This window comes from Psammomys obesus, unplaced genomic scaffold (assembly GCF_907164565.1).
Source record: "Psammomys obesus unplaced genomic scaffold, mPsaObe1.curated_primary_1811, whole genome shotgun sequence".
NCBI lineage: Eukaryota > Metazoa > Chordata > Mammalia > Rodentia > Muridae > Psammomys > Psammomys obesus.
Genome location: NW_026593477.1, coordinates 37,613 through 60,231, shown reverse-complemented (window position 1 = coordinate 60,231; position 22,619 = coordinate 37,613). Strand labels below are relative to the sequence as shown.

The window sequence follows — 22,619 nt, the reverse complement described above, 5'->3', positions numbered from 1 at the left end:
GCACAGACAGACACACATACACACACACACACACACACACACACACACAGGAACGGCTATGTGACACCGCAGATGTCTGCCAGTCAGGAAGGGGATCCCGTGAGAAAACCAATTTCTGTTGGTTAGACCACTCAGTCTGTGGTCTATCCTGCTGTGACCGCCCACGCTGCTAGAGAACTGTGTAGGTCTTCATTCCAATTCCTGACTGCTGATTGTGCCCGTTGGCTCAGGTGAACGAGCCCGTTCTTTCTCTTCATTCTCTGCTGCCTATTCCTCCTCTGAGCTTCCTGTCACCGCTTAGCCACACAAGACCCCTCAAGGGGAGGGGCTGGATTTGGTCGAGTTCATCCTCCGTCCCATACCTGGTCGCTGTGTGGAGCTTCACTCAGTCCCATCACCAGCTGCAGGGCCTTGGCTGCGACCTGCTTCCTCTTGTCCAGAAATTCCAGCTCCCCGTCACAGAGCTCAAACCCAAGGCGCAGGTCTAAGTCCCCAGAGCTGCTCCAGATGGGGTGCAGAGAGTACGGAGGAGAACTTGGAGTACAGCCTGCGTCCTGAGGAGCCCCACAGAAAACACCCCAGGGGACTCCCAGCCAATACCAAAGAGCTGGCTCCCACGGCCTGAGCCGAGTGGGCAGGAAAGCAGAACCGACTGGAGTATTTCCCACTTCCAGCCAAGCCCCAAAGGCCTTCCACCAGCAATCCCATCTCACCTCATTTCTGCTTTCACACTCAGAGTCACCTCCTGGCCCTGAAAAAGGCAGAAGTCCTTCATCCCTGAGTAAGTAGAGTCAGACCCGCATCTGCGGCCCTCGGCACCCAGGTAGCCCGCCAGTGTGTGCTCCAGACCCCTGTTGGTGATCACAGGGCAAGCACCAGACCAAACCTTACCTCCTCCAGCACCACAGTGTGCTGTTCCTCCTGGCCGAGGGGCAGAGAGGAGAGCAGGAGGCTTGCCTGGCCCGGCTTGCTGCTCTGAGCCTCCAGCTGATCAGTGGGGCAGCTCTGTGGAGAAGAGCACCAAGGAGCAGTGTGGGACGGAAGGCGTGCCTCCTGGGCACGCTGCGGTCTCCTCCTTCAGGGGCTCATTCCGTTATCCCTCCCCTTTGCCGCGGCTCACTAACCTGCAAAAATAGGGGCTTTTCCACCCTCACTTGCAGCGTGGGGCTCGGCACTGGGTTCACATGGAAGGTAAAGGTCGGCTGCCGAGGTACTAACTGTGGCTTCTCATAGGCCCCAGGCACGGCCAACCGGATCTGCCTCGAGCCTGAGGGCAGAGGGCCAGAGAGTGGTAAAATGGGGTTGATGTAAGTGTGGCTTAGGACAATGACATTCCAGATGACAGTGATTTCTCCTCTTCCCCAGACCCCCTAGTCCTCATCTCCCTGCTCACTTGGGTACCTTGACCACAGGAAAAGAGCCTTGGAGCTCTTAGACTCTAGAACCAGCCAGCCCTGGTATAGTGTGTAACACACAAATACAAGGAGGGGAGCAAATGGGTAAGCCCATAGTCTATAGGGCTGGTGGTTTTGAATTTTTTTATATTAATTACCTAACCACAACTAATAATATAAATATCATTCCTTATTGCATTAATCACCAATTTTCAGCTGTTAATACTCCAAATCCCGTGACTCCATTTGTGTATCAAGTTCCTCGCTTTGGGGGAGGTTTGCTGCCAAAGTGAACAAAGAAATATGCTTCAAGATGCTGTGGCCTTAGCTTCCAAAAGTAGAAGATCTTGGAAGAATGTAGAGATTCAGACAAGGAGGTAGAAGGCAGAATGGCATTCTGGGTATAGAGGATTATATGTTGCAGAAGAAGAGGGGGTCAGAGATCAGCTCAAGCTAGGTGAGACCCAGGCTGGGAAAAAGCAAAGAAATAGGGGGGGCCTCCTGGCAAGGAACAGTGAGGTCTCTTGCTGCCTTGCTTCTTAGCAGCTGTGAGAGGTGCTTGACACCCAGGCCCAGGCACACAATGCAATGCAGGAAAGCCGGGCTTCCAAACACATCACAGAAGCAACAGTGACTCAAAGGGCAGGAGGACAGCAGAGGTCCAGATGGGATCCTATTCCTGCCCAAGATGAAGCCAGACTTGACACGCCCTGAAGTAGGGGAGACCCCTGGAGAGGTGCTTTCACCCTCCCACCGAGGTTTATGGCCTGAGATGGAGTCAGACTGAGATGTGCCATTCACTGAAGAAATGCCCGAACCTTATGGTGAAGAGAATGCCCTTGGAGTGTGTCAGCTCTGTGGCTGGTCCTTGCTCTCCCATGTGTTGGCTGTGTGAGCTGAAGAGGTTAGGGACTGCCCCTGCTTTATACGGTTGCCATGGGGAAGCACGATCAAATAGATGTCATGTGCTCAGCATAGTGCTAGACTCCACATGTCACCACACTCATCCCACAGGGGCCACTGTCCCCGTGTGAGAAGGACCCACAGCTGTCTCACTGCCCACTCCCACATCCGGATGTCTCCTCCTAGGCTGTCACCTCTTTGACAGACTACGTTAATGGCCTCAATCCTGCTCTTTCCCCAGGATTCTCTTTCTTTGCCATGTTGTTATAGGAGTGTGTGTGTGAGTGTGTGTGTGTGTGTGTGTGTGTGTGTGTTCTCAGTTTTTTTTTTTCCTTAGAGGAATGGATTGGATCAAGAGACACATTTTAATAGTTTATCTATCAAAGCAAACACTCCACAGAGAGATTGAGGTGGGTTGTCACAAAGCAGGGAGAAGCACCATGAGGTCTGGGTTGTGGATGTTAAGGAATTTCTATGAATATTTTTTGTGCTGGTTCACATATTCCAAGGGTGATAATACAATCTTCCTCCCCCACAAAATCAGAGTGGACTAAATGTCCCTTTTAGAACCCCCCCCTCCTTTCTCACGGTCCTTTTGAAAACCCTAGAGGGAGGCAAAATAATAACGAAGCTAGTCATTTGAGGAGGCAGGCTCTTTGCACATTGTGTGGGGAGATGCCCCGGTGCCTTAGTTTTTTCAATAATCTGCAGCCTCAAGGATGTTTAACTATGAAGGAGCGTTCCAACTGACAGGAGATGCAGCCACAACCAGGCAGCTGTAGTTTTCTTGGTTAGTTCATGTCTCTTTCTTGAGATTGCTCAAGGTTCCATAATGCTATGACTTTTGGTTGAGACATTTTGTTATTTTTAAAGTTGTGTGTGTGTGTGTGTGTGTGTGACTATGCATGTGCACACAAAAAAGACCAAAGGATGTTGGTGTCCTGCTCTTGTCATGCTTCACCTTATACCCTTGAGACAAGCTCTCTCCTTCGATCTGGAACTAGGCTGACAGCAAACAAGCTCCAGGAATCTTCCTGTCTCTGTCTATCTGTTTCCCTGACCCCCATAGCACTGGGGGTCATGCCCAGCTTTTGAACTGGATATTAGGGATTTGAACTTAGGTCCTCAAGTTCATGTAGCAAGTACTTTTGCCCACTGAGCCATCCCCTCAGCCTCATCTTGTTACTTCTAAAACTGAGATTTTACATTGAAGGTGGAGGCTTCAGTTTTACACAAGACTGGCAGGCTGCACGAGTCAGAAACAAGACATGTCATCTGTTAGGATTCCCTTCTCCCAACCTCTCAGTTCTTCCTCGACAACAGAGTGACTTAGTTCTTTCCCCCAAGGAGGCCGACTTTACCGACTGCCTTCTAGCTCTGAGTTTAACCACATGGCTTGTTTTGGGCCAGTAACATGTGGCTGGCCAGAATGTGACCAAAGGCTTAAAAAGCACTTGCTCAATTGACTCAGCTCTTCAGCACCTCTGCTGAGGTTTGAAGAGTATGCGCAGGCTGGTCACAGGGGTTGGGGAGACCGCTCTCAGGCAAGTCCCTGCTGCCCTCTCCCTGCTTTAAGCAGTGAGAATGTTGAGAGCCACAGCCCCCAGGAAGAAGACGAGCCCGGAGACTGAGGACCAAACTCACCGTGTTCTCCAAGTGAAGCTGTCTTGTCTCCCTTGAGCATGCCCTGGATTCTCAGGCAGGGGTGAGCCTGGGGAAAGCAGAAGCCTTGGGAGTCAGAGAGCTCATAGGGGCTGACCAGGATGGAGGGAGGGAGGACTATCTAGGGCAAGGGCCAAAGCAGCCATGTGGGACCTGGGCCCTCTGGGCAGGGATCTTTTGTGAAAATCCCCAAGGCAGTTCCATGTACTTCCCCAGGGCTCATAAGAAAAGGGTCTTGGCGGGAAAGGAGATTATGGGACCCTCCAAGGCTCCCTCAGCAGTCTCAGTAGCCAGGGTCCTACGGGAGCGATGGTTCTGTGATGCCCACACAGGATCAAGACAGCTTCTTGACCCTCATTCCCCTGGCGTATCTCCCTTCTAAGGAAGGACTCAGTGTTTTCTGGAGACACATGGGCATCATGGACTCAGCCACAGTCTCCTGCTCCCCAGTCCCACACAGTCCCATCCCTGTCTTCCTTACTCACCACCAGGACCCCATTGGTAATGACTTCAGATGCAGGCATCTGACTGCAAAAGACGAAGGGCTTGTGGGCCATCATCCCCCTTCCCCTGCCTACTAAAGCAACATGGTCAAAGCAGGTAGCAGAGCCTGGGAAGCATGATAGGGTTTCTGGTAGGGAAACTTGCCACCCAACATGCAGGCAGGTGTCAAAACCAGGCTGACCTCTCTGAAGCCAGGCCTCCAAGGCAAGTTCCAACTTGCGGACTGCTGCTTGGAGGAAACAGAGTCACCAGCTCTAACCAGACTCACCTCTTTTCCAGAGTAAATTCTACTTGCAGCTCTCTTGAATCCTACGTGGGGGTGAGCAAGGCATCAATTTTCAAAAACCTTCAGAGATCTCAGGAACAGCCCCTGTCTCCCACCTTTGCTCAACTCTCAGGCCTAGGAGATTAGTCTGGTATAGTGTCTCATAGGCCTGGGGAGCAGGGGAAATAGCATTTCCATGGAGAGCTTCACTCATTCAGAAATATGTGCATGCTGCTGTTTCAGACTCAGCAGTGACCAAGGCCAAGCCAAGATGGCTGCCCGTCCATGGCTCAGGGGTGGGGGTCTTCTCCTGGAGATTTAGTGTTAGCCCAGGCAGGCCTCACCTGCTGGTTCAGAGTGAAGTTTTCTGTGTGAGGCTGGCCTGGCTGGAGACTACTCAGGTCAAACAAAAGTAAGGAGAGCTTCTCGCTGTCCAGGATGTCCTTATCATAGAGGGAAAGCTCCAGGACGTTCTAGGCATAAGATGGAGGGGTCAGCATTGTGAAGGAACTCCTTGGCTTCCATGCCCAGCCCCTTACTGACCCATACCTTCACAGCACCATGGATCCGATAATGAAAGGTCTCATTCCACTCTGGGTCACTGCAGTTAGCCACTGTCCTTGTCTGAGCAGGGCTAAAGGAAGCTGTGGGCAGCCACAGTTGGACATAGCAGTCAGCCTTGGACACTGCAGGTAAGAGGGGGGAGGGACTTGGCGTCAAACTCTTATTGTCGAAAAGGTTTCCCGGAGGAGGCTGGGCTTGGGGCGAAGGCTGCCTGCCTGTGGCAGGTGGGGGTGTTTTGGTGTTCCTGGCCCTCTACCTCCCACTCAACTGACAGAAATCCTGCAGCAGCAGCCACAGGTCAAAGGATCCCGTGGCAGCACACACCATTGAGCAACTCCTTCAAATGGCCTGATTCAGGCCATTACATTTTGTGCCCTGTGTGGGCACCACCAAATCTCCTGGAAAGCAGGCATCGCTGTGTGGCAACATGAGCCTGACACGCCCTCAGAGAGCCTCCCAGATCCAGGAGGCTGGATTCAACCCTCCAGTGCTCTTGTCTGCCTGTGTACCCCACTCCAGGGTACTGTCCCTCAGTGGTCAACATGAGCCCATCAATGTACTCCAAGAGGGCATTACACACACACACATACACACACACCACTCTGAGAAAAGGAGAAGGTGGGGTGAGGCTCACTCACACAGATCTGTGTCCTGGATGTTTCTGGCCCTCAGCACCTTCACTTGAAGGTCGTAGTATGGGTGGGTTTCCCTCTGAAACAACAGAACCCCAGGAACTCAGTTCCAGGCAGCTAGGGATGGCCCAACCACCTCTCTCAAGTGTTTTCTCATTCCTGTTCTCTTCTCTGTCTTATCACAGAGCTTGCCCTGGCCCAGGGTCACTTATGCTCCTGTGCCAGGAGCTCTGGGAAGTTTTTTTTGCAAGGCCCAAGGTATTGGATGGTCAGGACTGGTGAGGAGCCTGGATGCAGGGATCAGCTCAACTCTAAGCATCACTCTGATTAGCTAAGCTGTCCTCTCGATGAGGTCTGGGCCACTGAGATGATGAAGAGGATGAAGCATTAAAAAAAGAAAGCCAGTAACCACTGCACCCATTAGCTTCCAGACAAGAGCTGGAAGACCAACTAGAGGCAGGTGAGATGCAGGTCTCCCAGCTCATACTGGTCTGACAAGTCACTAGATTGAAGATTAGGTTAAGAGAGAGAGAGAGAGAGATAATGCCAAATTCCACCCTTCTAGGTGTCAATCTAACCCTCAGAATGCCAACAAATCCCTTTATCCCTTCTCTCCACAATGGGTTATGCAGCCAGACGAACGCATTCCTGGCAAACCAACCAAAGGCAATGGTCACAGGACCTGCCATTGCTTCCTTCTGGCGATACTTTCAAGAGCCAAGGCCTTGGCCCAGCTCTCTAGTTTGAGCTTTTCCAGGTTGTCTGTGGCATGTTCACCCTAAATCAAAACCCTGTGCAGTGGCTGGCTTAGTCCCTACAGGGCACTGTCTCCCAGGCCTCTGCAGTCAACCCTTCCCAAGAGATCAGTACATTACCCGCCAATGGCTCCATTGTGGTTCCGTCTTTTCTCTCTTCCGCAGCAGCGCTGCTCCGAGAAGGGGCAGTCCCTTACCTACCAGCCACTTCGGCCAGAGGGTCAAGGGCATGGCCAGCAGCCCAGGTCCCAGGAGGGAGCGTGACTGTTTTCCAGAGCTGCTGTCTGTCTGGATATACTTACTGTTGCTCAGGTCTGACAAGTAGTGCTGAAGTGGGAAGGGTGGGGCAACTTGTGCTGGGTGGCCACTGGGGCTGGAGGTGGGGTTTGAGGTGCTCCCGGAAATGAGTGGAGCCTGCTTTTCCCAGGCAAGAGACAGGTTGGTCTCTTTCCAAGAGATTCTTGGGGTCCTGCTTAGAACTCTGATTCCCAGCTCAGGCCCTGCTTAACTGTGAGCTAGTTGTGCCATGGTCCTGTTTAGTGGGTAAGGCAATAGCCCAGATATTCCTGTTTCTAACTAGCCTGCCCTAGATGAGGTTATAATCAGGGCTAACCTCATCTAGCTACCAGAAAGCCCCACACCATCCCTTCTTCAGGTCCTCATTTTCCCACAGCTCTTAAGCAGAAACATGGAAATCTCAGGCTCAGGGTTTCATGGGGACTCAAAGACATTTCATGCCTCTTTTGGCCTCCCTCAGTTATTCCCTTACATGCTATGCTCAAAGTCACCCACACCCTAAAAGGATTCACTTCATGATTCCCTTCCTGGGTTGGCAGAAGTGCCCGGGGATGCGGACATAGAGGCAGGGACACGGCCAGCTAGTATAACAAAAGACAGAAGAGAGGCAAGCCTCTCTGTTCTTAAGCTGCCGGAGATAAAGGCTTTAAGGTGCTCATGCCCACTGTGAGCCTCCAGCTGCAACTGCCTATGCCTTCTCCCCTCCTGTGGGCCACAAATCATCTCCGTGGCGGGGCGGGAGAGTCGCTGGCAAAAGGATTTTCTAGGAGAGTGAACTCTTAGAAGATGATTCTTTTCATCTCTTTAACCACAACTCTTTCATATCCCCCATCCCCAGCACTTGGGATTCTGAGACAGAAGGTTCACTTGAACTCAGCAATGTTAGATCAGCTTGAGGTCCAAGATGAGACTTGCACCTCAAAGAATCAGGTAATTTTTCCTGTCTTCCCCCAGACATACAGCTGGAGGCTAAAATGACATCCGCAAAGGTGAACTAATTCCCGAACTAACAGGCAAGCTCAGACCAGAAATTCCAGAACCAGGGGTGACGTCACTGTGATGGCCTGTTTTGCCTCATGTGGATTGTAAAGTCGAGATCTGAGTCAGAATGGCCAAGCCCGGCCCCCTTGCTGATCGATCTTCTGGATGAAAAGCACCTGGATCCCTAGTCCGAAGCCTGAGGCTCGGGGCAGGTGCGGCACAGTTCTTGCTGGTTGAGTGCTTTCAGGCTTAAACCATATTCTCCGCTTGAAAACCATCTCCCCATGCCTCAACTCAGGAGTTCTGGATAATTTTCATTGGCAAAAGGCTTTCAGGATGGCCACAGACAGACAGCTCAGGGGGGAGACATTAAGGGAGAAACAGGCAAATTTAGAGCTGGGCAAAGTGAGCCAGCTTTACTTTTCAAACAGAGCCCCTCACTCCTACCAGTTCCACCTCCTCCCAAGACCCTTCTAGCCATAGTGAGTGTCAAGAGGCACAAAGCAATGCTGTGTTAGAGAGGCTATGTAGGATTCTGTGGTACTCAGTGTGATGAAGGAAATATTCTGTGCATAGGATGTCAGCCATATACCCACAGCCACACTTGCTGTGCTGGCCACACAAATGGAGGCATTCATGATTCAACTTTTCATTCTTTGTGAATTTCACATCATGCACCCCAATCCCACTCATCTCATTTCTTCATATCTACCTTCTACCCTTGCAACCTCCTCCACAAAGAAAAAAACTCCAAACAAAAATCTCATCATGGAAGCTGTAGTGTGTCATAGTGTGTCCACACAGCTTTACCTGCAAATGTTCATTGCACTGAGTCATTGGTCTGGGTCAAGGCTTCTGCTACACAACCCTGGCTTCTCAGCAGGACTCCTCACAGACTTTGCAGCTTTGGATCTGCAGGGCCAGCCCCTTCATGTGCTCCGGCATACATGGAGTAGGTGTTGATAATGGGCCACCTCAGAGTCCTAGATCTGAACCTGAATGGGAGCCGAGTCGGCCAGCCCACAGCAATCCTGCACCCACGTCACTAGGTCAGCTCTCTGCTCTCCTGCCCCTGGGCTGGCTCACCCACCTTTGGCACTGGGGCCAGCTCTACTGTGCTGCTCAGGCAAGGTGCAGGGTCAGCTCTCCCAGTGCTGCAGCTGGTGAGGGATAGGGACGGCTCTCCTGCTGTCATGAAAGGAGTGCTGCTCTGATTGTTTTTCATAGTTACTGGTTGTCTTGTCCTTCTTTCCTTAGCTAAACTACTCCCTTATTATTCCACTAAAGTCTTCAGAAGACAGAGGAAGAAGAAGGCTCAGGGAGACTTGGTTTCTTGCTTCTGTTTATTGAGGAGCAGCCCTCCATCATCCTCAGGCCAGAGCAACCCCTGCCCCCACAACCCTCTACAGAGGGCAGGGTCCAGGGAGAAAAGGATGGAGTTTGGGGAAACAGAATTAAGTACGCACACCATCCAGGAGAAAACAGGCTTTATTCTACCGTTTCAAATACAGTTTGTGAGAAGGAATGCTACAAGCTTACCAGGTAGGAGGACAGGACTCACGATGGGGCAAGTTCCTGCCCTGTGGGGAGTGGCTTGGCATCCTAGTGCTGAGGAAGTGCATTTTAAGCTGGTGTGGATGGGTTCATGGGCAGCACTACTCAATTTTTTAAAAAAATTTATTGGTATCGGTGTTTTGCCTGCATATATGTCTGTGCAAGTGTGTGCCAGGTACCCATAGGTACCAATGCCGGCAGGTCCTGAATACCTCTTGCAGGCTCTCTGATAATGCTCAACAGAGCCAGCAGTAAGTTATAAGTCCACCTGCTCCTGTATTACTCTTGGCCATCCCTCAATGCCTCACAAACACACACCACATCTCACCACTGTCAGTTTCTGGTCAATTGTTCTGTGTGTGCAGTGGAGACATACATTACCACCTAGAGCAATCCTCCAGTCCTAAAAAAAAAAAAGGCCAGGGACAACTATGGCCACGACAACAACAGGACAGAAAGTGGCTAGAAGGAAGAAAGATGCTCAAAGCTCAAAGAGCTCAAAGCTCACAGAGGCTCAACCACCTGTCCAAGCAGCTGGTGGGTGGCTGGAGCAGGCACTTCTGCAGAGATCCTCCCAGAAGACCACACGCCCGCACAGTGCTGGCCCAGGGAGGTACTAGCCCCTCTGCCTGCAGAGACGTGTGTTCTCCCACTCATCTTAGTAGAAAAGTTCAGCTCCTGAGAACCTTCATACAACGTACATGGCAACTGCTTATCAGTGCACTCCCGGAAGCCCAGACCAGACTGTGCCTTCCCATTTTTGTCTCATTTAAATATTAGTTACTCCCTATCCCCCAATCTACAGAGTGGGAGAGAAAGCATGGATGTACAAGAGACAAGATTAAGGGGTAAAATAAATAGTGAGAAGGAGACAGGGACTGAAAACAAGGGGATGAGCAGAGACGACTTGGACACAGGCACGGCTCCTGGAGAAACCACTGGCAGCACAGACAGTAAGCCTGTTTGCTCAGTGGGCTGGGGAGCTCAGTACTCAGTTCCCACGGGACTCTCCAGGGGGCCATGTGCGGGGATCTTGTGAAGCTGTGTAGTTACTGTAATAGAAAACCCTCAGTCAACAACCCCATGGGTACAAACACTTGAGATGAAATCTCCTTGTCCAGGTGATTGGTATACAAAGGCAAGACGGTGCATTTCCTCCTGTCCAAGCAGGGGTTAAATTCCTGGTCTCACCTGCAATATAACAGTGTAAGATACAACTAATCTCTTTTCTAGTAAAAAGCCGGAATGCCAGGTCACAAATCCAGTTAATTCAGAGATGTTCCAGAGGGCAAGGCAGCCAGCAACGTCCAAATGAGGGAGACGCTTGGCAGCAATCCCTGGTTCCTAAGGTGGCTGCTCCTTCAGCTGTCTGGGAAGGCTGAGCCGTCCACTGCGCAGTGCTTGGGATTCCGGGCTCAGGTGTCGGCTGAGTTTACCTCTTTGGAACAGAAGTAGTGCACGACCACTCCATTGGGGTATCTTGCGAACGCACTGTGTGGAAGAACAGCGGAGAGGTGAGAGAAGTGCTCACAGTCTCCTCCACACCTCCTCCAGCAAGAGGCACCGCCCCAGCAGCTGCCCCGCACCCAAACGACAGCCTCCTCCAGGATCTCTGGAATGCTGCGGTAACACTTCTCCAAACAACTAGAGCAGGAACTGTACAACGTTCATGTGCAGGCAAACATTTTTGTGACTCCATCAGTGCAGGGTTGGGGATATGGGTCAGTGGTAGTTTGACTGTCAGTAGCACTGATTGACCGACCGACTGACCAACCAGGCAAATACATTGACAAACAAAAAGCCAACGCAGAGCATGTGCCCTTGGCTTGGCACCAGGGATGATGTTCAGCAGAACATGTTTCAGGATAGTTCTAATGAAATACAGCACATGAGCCCTCAGCAGAGAAACAGACTCTTCTGGCTAAGTAAGAAAAGGCAGCTCTTGCTGCTTCCAGGCAGAGGACTACTGGCTCTGGGGCACGTCTTAACAGAATAGTGCTGGCTCAGGAGGTGGCTCGAGTCATGAGACAGCAGACTGAACAAATTTCTCCTCTGGGGGCTCGTCCTCTCCATCTGTCGTGGTGGTGCAGGCCTGTAACCTTAGCACTGGGTATGGCTGAGGCACAGGGTTGATTTTAGAGTTCCATCTCAGCTTGAGCTACACGGCTGCCCCTATCAGGAAGACTCTCTGTATGTCTCTTATCCTCTCTTACTGGCTCTCTGTTCCATTGTTAATTTTAGCTGCCAGAGGAATAGTTTAACAGCTCGATACCATATGACAGCTCTTTATTGAAGCTTGCTCTGTCAAAGCTCAAGAATTCAATGAAACAAAAGACAGCTTCTCTCTGTGGGCGTGAGGTTAGTGTTGTGCACATGACAGAAGCCAGAATCATCAGGGAGCCAGGTCTCTGGGCATGCCTAAGAAGGATGATCTTGATTTTGTTAACTAATGTAGGGACGACCCCTCCCACCCCCCATTTTCGAAGACAAGGTTTCCCTGTGTAGTACTGGCTGTCCTGGACTCACTTTGTAGACCTGGCCAGCCTTGAAATGAGAGCTCGCTCTGCCTCTGCCTCCCAAGTGCTGGGATTGAAGGCATGCACCACCACAGCCCAACAGAAAGGCCAATCTTGACTGTGGGTAGGACTATTCCCTTGGTAGGGACTGTGAAAAGGAGTCGAGCCGAGCACTTGGAAGCACACATCGCTCTCATTTTCTGTGAATGCACTGTGACAGCTGCCCCAAGCTCCTGCCCCACCTGTCAGCCAGAATAAACTTTCTCCCTCAAGCTGCCTTTGTTGAGTATTTCATCACAGCAACACAACACAAAGCTAAGGGCAGAAACCTAGCCTGCGTGTTCCCACCCCACCTGCACCCAGATGTTGCTCAGGTGGGGAGGCTCACCTGTTGCCGATCTTCTTCTTGCACACCGTGCACACCTTTTCCTCAGTGATGATGCACTTCACTTGCTGGTGTAAAATCCGCTCTTCCTGAACCTGGAAGAGATCGGAGCAGCTCCGTGACCAGGTGTGGAAACACAGAGTAAAAGTTGGCACTGTGTCCCGCCTTGAGCTTACACAGATTCTACTAAACAACATGCTGACTGGTGGGTCACGTCAGCTATGTGCTGCCTTGATGACAATAGGTATGTGAGAACTGTCTCAATTAAAACCCAAAGCCCACCCTACAAGTGTGGAAGGCCATACCCGGAGGAACTCGGCATGGAGAAGGTTCTTGAGCACCTGGTTGAACCGTTTCTTTTGTGCATTTTCTTCTAAGACCTTTTCTAGAAAGATGCGTATGTCATTGATCTGAGTGTTTGCTGGCAGAAGGTTGATCGCCTGGGACACGGACAGGATGGGGACAGGTTAGGGAGATCAGGAAAGAGACCAAGAAAAGCTCATGCCTGGCCCCCTTCCCCAGCCATCTTCTCACTCCTGCCCCACCTGCCTGGGCAGGGCCCTGACCTTGGTGGTGTCTAACTTGCTGTAGTGCAGCTCTAGGACCTGCAGCGCAGCCTGGAGGTTGGCCTGTGGCTCCAGTAGCTCCAGTTTGATTGGCCCCAGGCAGTGAATGCTGGGGGGCGACAGGTACATCCGAAGCAGGGACAGATACACCTGTTTCACAGACAGAAACACGCACGTCTGGCTACAGGGCCCAGCACGCCAGCCCGGAGCCTCCCTAATGATTAGAGGGCTGGTCAATAGCAGGCCCTGGCATGGAGGGTCCAAGCTCATCCATCACCTCCCCCTAATTTCTGGCAAAATCAAACGGCAGAATGAGGGTGCCCGTGGCGCTCTTTCCTTGAATGCCTTGTATCTGTTATACCATTCACAGGAAGTCAACACTGCAAAGTAACCTAGAGGTTCCTCATTTTCTTAGGCTCGGAAGGCTGAGAACCTGCTGTATTTCGGACTGGCTCTAGTGCCACAGTCACTCTACCTAGCTCTCTCAACATTTGGGGCCAGATAATTCCTTGTCACGGGGGCTGTCCTGCGCATCGCTTAGCAGCATTTCTGGCTTCTAGCCCTCTTCCCAGCCCCCTCCCAGTTACACCAATCACAAATGTCTCATGGTACTGACAAATCCACGTACAATCAGACCCTTCCTCCTAGACGGGCCAATCCACATTAACTCAGTCTATGTGTCAGAACTCTTGAGAGGGGCAGGGTGCTACTATTAATCTGGTGGGTGCCAACAGATGTGTAAGTCAGAAGTAAACCAGGACACGGTCACTCAGTTTCCATCCCAGGAAACATACGCAAGCAATCGTTTAGTGCACTGACACATACAGTGTCTCACTCAGTGATTAATACAAGTGCCACGTGTGGCCACACTGGATGGGGTGGGGTCTGCTAGAGTGACAGGAAGTCCTACTCACATCTTTGTTGCCGTCTTTGTTTTGGTCGTAGTGTTTGTGGCAGTACCTGTAAGGGAGGAGGAAGTACTGAGGATGGGCAGGCGGGACTACATGGAAGCTGCCCGGGTAGCTGCCAATGGCAACCAAACAGGAGCAGAGGGGAGGTGATGGCCTGTCTGCGGCTGGGCATAGGATAGCCTTCCTGGCTCCTCATCTCTGTGAGGGCCTGCCTGGGACTCCTCAGGAGGTGGGAGAGCGGGGCTGACTTACTCCTTGGCCATCTTTGTGTCCTTCAAGATGTGGACATAGATGAAGAGAGCTTGTTCGTGCTTCCCCATGCGCCCCAACAGGAGAGCTCTTTCTTCTAAGAGGCCTAGGAGGAGAAAGGACTCCAAGTAGCTACCACTGCCATTACTTATGCACAAGAATTAGGGGCTAAGCAACTGGGGGAAGGAATACTGGGGCAATGCAACATCTAAGAAAGGACTTGACAAGAGAATGCCAAGATGGCTCAGTAGGTGACAACACTGCTGCCAAGTCAGATGAGCTAAGTTCAATCCCTAGGCCCCAGACCTGTACAAGGCCCCATACAAGTATCATCTGACTATGAGATACACATCATGGCACACACAAACAGATAGCAAATGGAATAAAACAATTTAAAGAATGACAGATGGAGGGACATAAAAACAAAACAAAACAAAACATCAAACCAATCCTCCAGAAACAAAACAAAATCCAAAATAACAACAGGCCTGGGATACAGCTCAGAGGTAGGGTGCATGCTTAGCACATGTGAGGGCTCATCCTAAGCACCACATATTAAAAGTATAGTAAAATAAAATACTATTACCCTTTGTTAAAGGAGAAAGTTATTGAAGGAATTTTTAAAGGAGAAGGAAGCTAATTTAGGAGGCACTGTATCAAACAGGGTCTCTCTACACAGCCTTGACTGTTCTGGAACTATGTAGACCAGGCTGGCCTTGAACTCACAGAGATTGAATTGGCCTGCCTCTGTCTCTCAAGAGCTGGGATAAAAGGCATGCACCACCATGCCTGACCAAATCCCACCCCTTTAACATGTACCCATACACTGAGCAAGACTCATTAAACAGCCAAGCTCATACAGACTAGGAACTTCAGTGAACGTGAGGCAAAGACTTGGTGGCAGAGCTAGTGCCAGAGAGATTTATCTTTTTTCTCAATGAATCATACCAGATTATAAGAAGTATATGAGTTCCAACAAGAATTCCCTCTAAAGCAACAGATTACAATCTTCAAATTAGCATATGGTTCACACCCAGAGTCTTCTCCCAGCCTCAGCAGAAGAAAGACGTGGAGAAACAGGAGGGAGGGCCAGGAAGCCTGGGCCCTCACACACCTACCCTTGAGGAGGGCTGAACAACAATAAAGGGAGAGATGAGCCTCTCCATTTCACTTGGCTGAAACAGCTCCAAACTAGACACTCACCATCAAAGGGAAAATCGCAGATGAGCCGGCCTGGATCATAGTAGCTGGAAATCTCCAAGAACATGAGCAGCTTTTGTCGGTATTCTCCCAGCTCACCCGTTTCCTCCCCAGCAGGGACTGGATTCTTGCCTTTAAGGGAAATCAAACTCCATATGAACAGATGCTGTTAAGCAATAATGCAGGGTCAGACAAAGGGAACAGGGCTCAGTGAAGATGTCACCCTATTATCTAGGAGGGGCCTCCAAGAAGGTTTCCCAGTGGAATTCTTTTACTCCTTCGTCTCCCTGGTCCTAAAACACCAGTGTGACAGTAAGGAAAGCTGTGAGCAGGGCACGTGTTGGCCTACATGTCTCTTAGCTACATAGCTTGTCATCTTGCTGACAAATCTGTTCCTTCTGTCCTACCAGAGGGAGGACTCCCCGGGATACCTAGACCAGGGCTCTTGAGTCACTCAGCATCCTGACTCCTCTAAAGGATTTCCCATCAGCTAAGCAGAGAACAGGGCCCGTTTCCCCACGCTCCACACAGGCACCCAGCTCTATGTGACCTTTAAGGTCCGGGGCCAGCTGCTTTGCATGTGCCCTGATACCTGTGGGCAGGGACAGGAGATAGTCTTTCATCAGACTCTGCACTTTCTCACAGTACAGCTGGATCAGGCAGTTGTGGAATCGCGAGCCTGTCTCCTCCCACACGTGGATGATGTGCTCCTGAGGCGGAAGGGAAGTCAGTCTGGTTGGTACCCTCTGTGCTTCGAGCCTGTCTCCCAGTCTCCTTCTCAGGTCCCATCCTGATTGTTCCCTAACTAAGCTCAAAGATCACCAAGATACAGCTCTTCCAAAACCATGACAAAACCCAGTGATGTCAGGAAAGGTTTCTTTAATTTCCAATCTAAGCTGAAATTTACTACGTAGAGCAGGCTGGCCTTGACACAGAGATCTGCCTGCCTCTGCCTCCCAAACACTAGGAAAAAGGCTATCATTCTTGGTTTCTTTGGCTATCTTCAGAGGAAGCTGAAATAACCATCCTCATATTCTCAGAGACCCAAGTGACCCCACCCTACCCGGAATCTGAACTGCCTCAGTGATCCATATGCTCCTAGATAGTGGGCTTACAGTCTTCTGGGCAAACCAAACTGTACCTTACCAGATAAGGAACGGCCAGACCCTTAAAATTCTCTATTAAGAAGCTGAGCACCCGATCTCGTGGCAGAGACTCCACCTCCGGGAGGTCTTCCGTGAATATCTGTGAGAACAGACCTGAGTTCTACAAGCAGAGCTCCGACACACAGGCCTGCAAATGCTGGGGCTGCACACACTGGGAGGGGAAGGGCGGACAAGGGACTAGGAGGTGGATGGAAAATACTGGTCGAGGCTGGAGCCTAGCAGCCTTAGAACAAGGCTCTATATGCACAGAGCCTTGCAGTCTTGTCTCACATGCCCATGTACCCTGTGACTCAGAGGAACGGGGCAGGGCATCCTCCCCTGCATCTGTGGCTCTCACCAACCATGACCAGGATCAACGGTGGCACCAGACAAGTCCAGGGGCCCATCACCTACCTTCAGGCCATCTTCTGGAAAGTCTCTCAGGACCCAGACCGAGTAGGAAAAAATCAAATGTAGGTTTTCTGTGCCTTCAAAGGAAAAGTAAGACAAAAGTCAGGCCTGTCCAATAAGACTGAAGGGCAGGTGTGCAGGTATGGGTGTAACCTCAGAATTCATTTTGTGGACAAGAGATCCAAGCACCAGACATTCAGATCTGCTTGTTTCTTATGGTCTGGCCATATACTAAAGGGCATCACTGTTAAACTACTGAGGGTCTCTGATGCCACGGAGAGGAACAGAACTGAGAATACAAGGAAGGGGACTGACCGGACTCAGGAACGGAGGGAGAACAGGCCCACATGAACAGGAGCCACCACCACAGCTTTTAAATGTGGGGCTTAGGGCTGTGTGTGGTAGCACATGCCTTTAATCCGAGCACTCAGGAGGCAGAGGGAGGTGAATCTGTAAGTTTGAGGCCAGCCTGGTCTGCACAGTGAGTTTCAGGACAGCCAGTGTTACACAGCGAGAACCTATCCAAAACCCACCACCACAACAGGGCTTACCCAAGTGCTGCAGATACTGCACTGTCCGCTCGTGGCCTTTCAGAGGTGAGTTTGCTTTCTTGGACTGGTCCACTAGCACCTGCAGAGCTGGCCACAAAGCCCAAGAACAAACCTGTGAGCCTCTTCCTCACGTGAGGTCATCAGATTCTGCCAAGGGACAAGAGGGCCCTCCCCCGAGACTGTGGAGGGCCCTGTCACCTTTCTCATGGAGCCCCTTCTTCTCATACAGGATGATCAGCTCACTGTACTTGTGAGCCTTCTTCAGCACATGCTCACTCTCCTCAATGTGACAGTGGTTGTTCTCCAGGCGCAGCAAGGGAGCCACCAGGGCCACGTTAGTCTGTGGAGAAACAGGATGCTGACAGGTCATGTGGGGCAGCAGCAGAAGCTCCTTCCTGAAAGCCCCGCCCTCTGCTTGCCCAGGCCTTCTCCAGGCTCAAGGGACATAACAAGCAGAAGAAAGCAAATGGTCCTTGCTGCAGGATGGCAAGTGGCAGCTTCTGGAGAATTTGTACCCTTCAGCACAAGTGTCTCAGTGTTCTGGGAAAAACAAAGAGGTTACTCTCCTTGAGGAATTACTGTGCCTGTGAAGCCTGTGGTCCTAACCTCAAATTTACTAGCAAGGAACCCCAGATGGCTATCTTGCCTTATCCTCTTAATCACAGAAAACGCTAAGACATCAGGCAAAGGCTAGGAGGTCTCCATCACCAAGGATCTCACTCTTACGTGGCAGTCTGCACAACATCCCTAGAGCGTGAGAGGAAGGGCTGGAGTGCTGTGGCAACTCACGTGGAGGTAGCACTTCAGCAGGGTGGTGTCGATGATCTGAAGTAACTTCTTCTTGGACTTGATGGTGGGAGTGCCTTCCATGAGCGGGGAGGTGCTGGACTGGTGATCCGAGTCATTCAGCTTCTTCACCAGCTGGCTTCGCTTCTGAAAATGGCGAAAACGTGGGGTCAGAGCCAGGGCCGGGTCTTCCTTTGTCACCCGAGTTAATTCTGAATGCCCCCAAATCAGCTCTTGTCCATCACCCCGCATCTCATAGCAGCACTGATGTGCCAGAGATCAAAGAGCATGACTCACACTGCCACAGACACGGTGCTAGCAGTGATGTACTCCTGTGTTTCCGCAGTGCCAGGGACCCAACCCAGGGCCTGGCTATGACAGGCAGGCACTTTACCATGGAGCTACATCCCAGCTCTCCACTAAAACCTCACCCAGTGCGCTCGGAGGCACAGGCCTGTAATCCCAGCTACTCAGAAGGTTAAGTGGGGAAGCTCATAAATTCAATCTCAGCTTAGGTAATATAGTGAGACTTCAACTCAAGAAAATAAATGAATAAAAGCATAATCTTCAGATAGTGCAGTCATCTAGTTTATACTTCTTTGTATGTGCTGAAGCCCATGGTCCTTGTTTAGCAAGGTACTGGTACTGCTTAATTTCATGCATTTTCAATGTCATTGGGGACCAGGAAAAAAAAAGAAAAGAAAAAAGAGGGTTCTTTGCTTCCTAATGCTGAGATGGCAGAAGCAAAAGGCCACAGGCTTCTAGAAATACTATATCCCATGTACTGTCTTTACTTGGCCCAAGGCTCCAAAGTGTGAAAAATGAGACAAGCCTCTGTGCCCCTTTCAGGCTGCCAGTCAGAGAGGTGTATTCTGGAGCTCAAAGTCAAGGACACACCAAGGCTGAGCTGCATGGTCAGACCAGTTGACAGTCTCTGATCCTGAAGCAGCAGTGAAATGCAGCATTGCAATTTTCCCAGAGATGCTTTTCACAGCCTCCAAGGATACCTCCAACACTAGCTATAAAGTCTCTGACACGAACGCATACACAGGAAATAAGCAGAACCTATTTGTGCCACATTGTGAGTTCTGAAGCTTTAAGGACTTGGAATACGATTCAGTTGGCGAGTATGTGTCTGCTGTGCCCAAATCCCCAGCATCACGTACACTGGGGCAGTGGTGTACACCTGTAGGCCCAGACTTGGGAGATGAAGGTAGGAAGATTAGAAGTTCAAGTTCATTTTTAGCTCCACAGGGAGTTCAAGGTCAGCCTATGCTACATGAGACCCTAGCTCAAAAAAACTGAAGCTTTACAGAGAGGTAAGTTATAATGTTGACTTTAAACTTTCATTATCATCTGTCCATAATAGTAAACTGAAAAAAAATTAGACCATAAACCTATATTATAGAATAATTATTGACAAGGAAAGACTTTGCCAATTTATGGCCAAATGTCAAGCCGTAAACTATAAAACATAAAATGTACTTTGATTTTTTTAATTTGTAATGAAGAAATCATTAAAAACAAAATGGGCTGGAGAAATGGTTCAGTAATAAGAGTACTGGCTGTTCTTTAGAGGACTCGGGTTTTATTCCCAGCACCCACATGGCAGCTCACAACTGTGTGTTACTCCAGTTCCAGAGGATGTGATGCCCTCTTCTGTTCTTTACTGACACCGGGCATGCACGTGTTACACAGACAGGCATGCCAACAAAGCAGCGTGTATATAAAGTAAAAATCAATAAATCCTAAAACAAACAGAAGCTGGTGCATGAACACACATAAGAAACCAAGCAAACAGTGCTAACGTGTTGGTTCCTTCTCTGGCTTATCCTTTTTGTTTAGTCGAGAACTCATTACGTGAATCAGGCTGGTCTGAAACTCACAGAGATCTGCCTTCCTTTGCCTCCTAAGTTAAAATGAAAGGTGTGACCACTACGGCCCTTTGGCTTATACTTTCTGTGTTATCCAAACTACAGGCATTTCCCCCGCACGATTATGTCTGGACAGCTGATGGCTTCTAGGGGAGTGTCAGTTAAAGATTTCTTAAAAGCATGGCTCCAGGCGATGTCCTATACCTAGCAGTATATGGTCAGCACAAATTGGAGTCAATGGGCTATTTTTTTTTTTTTTTTAATGAGGACACAAAGGAAGAGGCTTAGGAGGAGTTAAGGGTAAAAACGATCAAAATACATTGTATGAAATTCTCAAAGAATTCATACAAATCTTTAAAAGACAAAAATCAAAAGCTCAACAGTGCCATTAAGTTGGAGGCAGCAGGCGGCCCGCGCCAACTTCCATAGCATCCACTCACAGACGTGCTGCAGCCCTGTTGCAGCCACAGAGAAGCGGAGAGCCTGCTCTGAGGCAGAGGCTCCCACACACCTGTGTGGTGGGCCTACCTGTGTCAGGTAGTCAATGAGAGCTAAGTGAGCCTTCTCCAGTTCAGCACCAGAGAGTGTGGGCAGCGGGTTAGGGTACTGCAGCTGCTTCCTGTAGTCTGTGGGCAGTAGGTCCGGGTACAAACCCATCACGTGGGTGGGATCTGTAAGAAAGGCAAGCATGCATCCTTAGGAAAGGAACCCAATTTAGGGAGAAAACACAACATGACTATATGACAGCATTGTAAGTCCTAGACCGATGGTTTTTTGAGATAGAGTCTATGTAACCCTGGTTGGTCTGGGCCTTCTTAAGTAAACCAGGCTAGCCTCAGATCTGTGGATTATTCCTGCCTCTGCCTCCCAAGTGCTACACCTGTAGGCATATAAAAGCATGTCTGGATGTAGAGGAATTTTAATTCAGAACATGGCCAAAGACCTTCCAGGTCTGTGTGATCTGGCTGAAATACAAGTATGCCTTTAATTCAGGAGACGGAGGCAAGCAGATCTGAAGATCTGAGTTCAAGAGCAGCCTAGTAGAGCAAGTTTCAGGTAAAGAAAAGTTTAGATCTAGGCGTGGTGGTACAGGCCTTTAATCCCAAACAATGAAGATAACGATAGTTTGTAGAGGGAAACACCCATGTTTGGAAGTGATGTCTAATTGAGTGGCAGAAACAGTGATGAATCAGAGAAAGACTTGACAGAATAGGATATGCTCAACTCTCATGAGAAGAGAGAGGAAAGTGAAGCTACTTAAGGAGCAATGAGAGAGGAGACAGTCTTTATTGGGACAGAAATACAGAATCCGGTTGCAGAGATAGAACTCAGGTGAGGACCAAATGAGCCAGAGAATGAAGAGCCAGAAGATTAGAAAAGAATGCTAGAGTTAGTTTGAGGTCAAGCGGAGCAATTCAGAGACTGAGAGAAAAGCCAGATTGAATAAGTCAGCTGTGAGAGGAGTTTGAGCCAGAACAGCTGAATTGAACGAGGCAGAACAGAGCTCAAAACAAACAAGAAGGGGTGAGCTTATTAAGCAGTAAATCTCAGAGGCTGGAAACATTCTAGGCCTAGTTTAGACTGTACAGAGGCTAGAAGCTTCCCGGACTAGACCTGGAAACAATACAGACAGAGGCAATAAGCCTCCAAGACAACAATTCAAACACGCAAATAAAAGTTACTTTTATACCTGTATTACCCCTCAATCTAGGGAATGAGCCTAAGTTCAGAAAATGAACTGAACACTCTATGTAAATTTCATTAAAATGTCACAAAACAGCATGACATTAGGATTAGAACTATTTATCAACTGTCTAAAAGAAGCAAACCTTTCAAAATTTGCAAAGAAAAACTAATATTTACATGAAAAAGACCTGACACAACAAAATTGTGTGCGTGACACCCACACACAAACACATACACAGTAGTTTTTAAAGTAATAAAATTTAATGTAATGAAATATATTAAAAATCAACACAATCCAGTATCAGAGGTTTTTTTTCTTTCTTTCTTTTTTACGCCTTAGAATTTAGTACATAGGGTTTATGAAAGAGGCACATTGGTACATTTACACAATGGAGTACTACTCAGCTATTAAAAACAAGGAAATCATGAAATTTGCAGGCAAATGGTGGGAACTAGAAAAGATCATCTTGAGCGAAGCAGAAAGACACACATGGTATATACTCACTCATAAATGGATATTAGCCATATAATATAGGATAAACATACTAAAATCTATACTCCTCAAGAAGCTAAACCAGGATGACCCTAGGGAAGATGCTCAATCCTCATTCAGAAGGACAAACACGATCGACATCAGAAGCAGGAGAAGACAGGGAACAGGACAAGGAGCCTACCACAGATGGCCTCTGAAAGACTCTGCTGATCAAGGTATCAAAGCAGAGGCTGAGACTCATAGCCAAACTTTGGGCAGAGTGCAGGGAATCTTATGAAAGAAGGGGGAAATAGAAAGACCTGGAGGGGACAGAAGCTCCAAAAGGAGACCAACAA

At 49.5% G+C, this 22,619-nt stretch overlaps 2 protein-coding genes across 5 annotated transcripts in view; both read right to left on the bottom strand.

The window, feature by feature from the left end:
• Positions 1 to 362: 362 nt before the first annotated feature.
• LOC129684157 (cytosolic phospholipase A2 zeta-like) lies at positions 363 to 6,910 on the bottom strand (the record flags this gene model as incomplete). The annotated part of the gene is made up of 11 exons (XM_055617233.1): positions 6,800 to 6,910; positions 5,931 to 6,003; positions 5,278 to 5,414; positions 5,073 to 5,201; positions 4,732 to 4,772; positions 4,445 to 4,487; positions 3,942 to 4,008; positions 1,125 to 1,267; positions 892 to 1,005; positions 714 to 751; positions 363 to 498 (listed from the first exon to the last, which is right to left on the bottom strand). Coding segments are annotated over exons 1-11 (1,032 nt in total), but the record flags the coding sequence as incomplete, so codon positions are not given.
• A 2,517-nt stretch (positions 6,911 to 9,427) lies between these two features.
• The window catches only part of Vps39 (VPS39 subunit of HOPS complex), a 44,817-nt gene continuing 31,625 nt past the window's right edge, over positions 9,428 to 22,619 (bottom strand). For all 4 annotated transcript variants that reach the window (XM_055617232.1, XM_055617229.1, XM_055617230.1 and 1 more), the window contains 14 exons: positions 20,634 to 20,776; positions 18,235 to 18,378; positions 17,644 to 17,785; positions 17,446 to 17,532; positions 16,898 to 16,971; positions 16,485 to 16,583; positions 15,931 to 16,048; positions 15,342 to 15,470; positions 14,142 to 14,244; positions 13,893 to 13,938; positions 12,979 to 13,128; positions 12,718 to 12,852; positions 12,416 to 12,507; positions 9,428 to 11,002 (listed from right to left, as the gene is read on the bottom strand). In XM_055617232.1, coding sequence (XP_055473207.1) covers positions 10,927 to 11,002; positions 12,416 to 12,507; positions 12,718 to 12,852; positions 12,979 to 13,128; positions 13,893 to 13,938; positions 14,142 to 14,244; positions 15,342 to 15,470; positions 15,931 to 16,048; positions 16,485 to 16,583; positions 16,898 to 16,971; positions 17,446 to 17,532; positions 17,644 to 17,785; positions 18,235 to 18,378; positions 20,634 to 20,776 — 1,538 coding nt within the window. In that variant the 3' untranslated portion in view covers positions 9,428 to 10,926. The remainder of the gene's footprint in view (positions 11,003 to 12,415; positions 12,508 to 12,717; positions 12,853 to 12,978; positions 13,129 to 13,892; positions 13,939 to 14,141; positions 14,245 to 15,341; positions 15,471 to 15,930; positions 16,049 to 16,484; positions 16,584 to 16,897; positions 16,972 to 17,445; positions 17,533 to 17,643; positions 17,786 to 18,234; positions 18,379 to 20,633; positions 20,777 to 22,619) is intronic.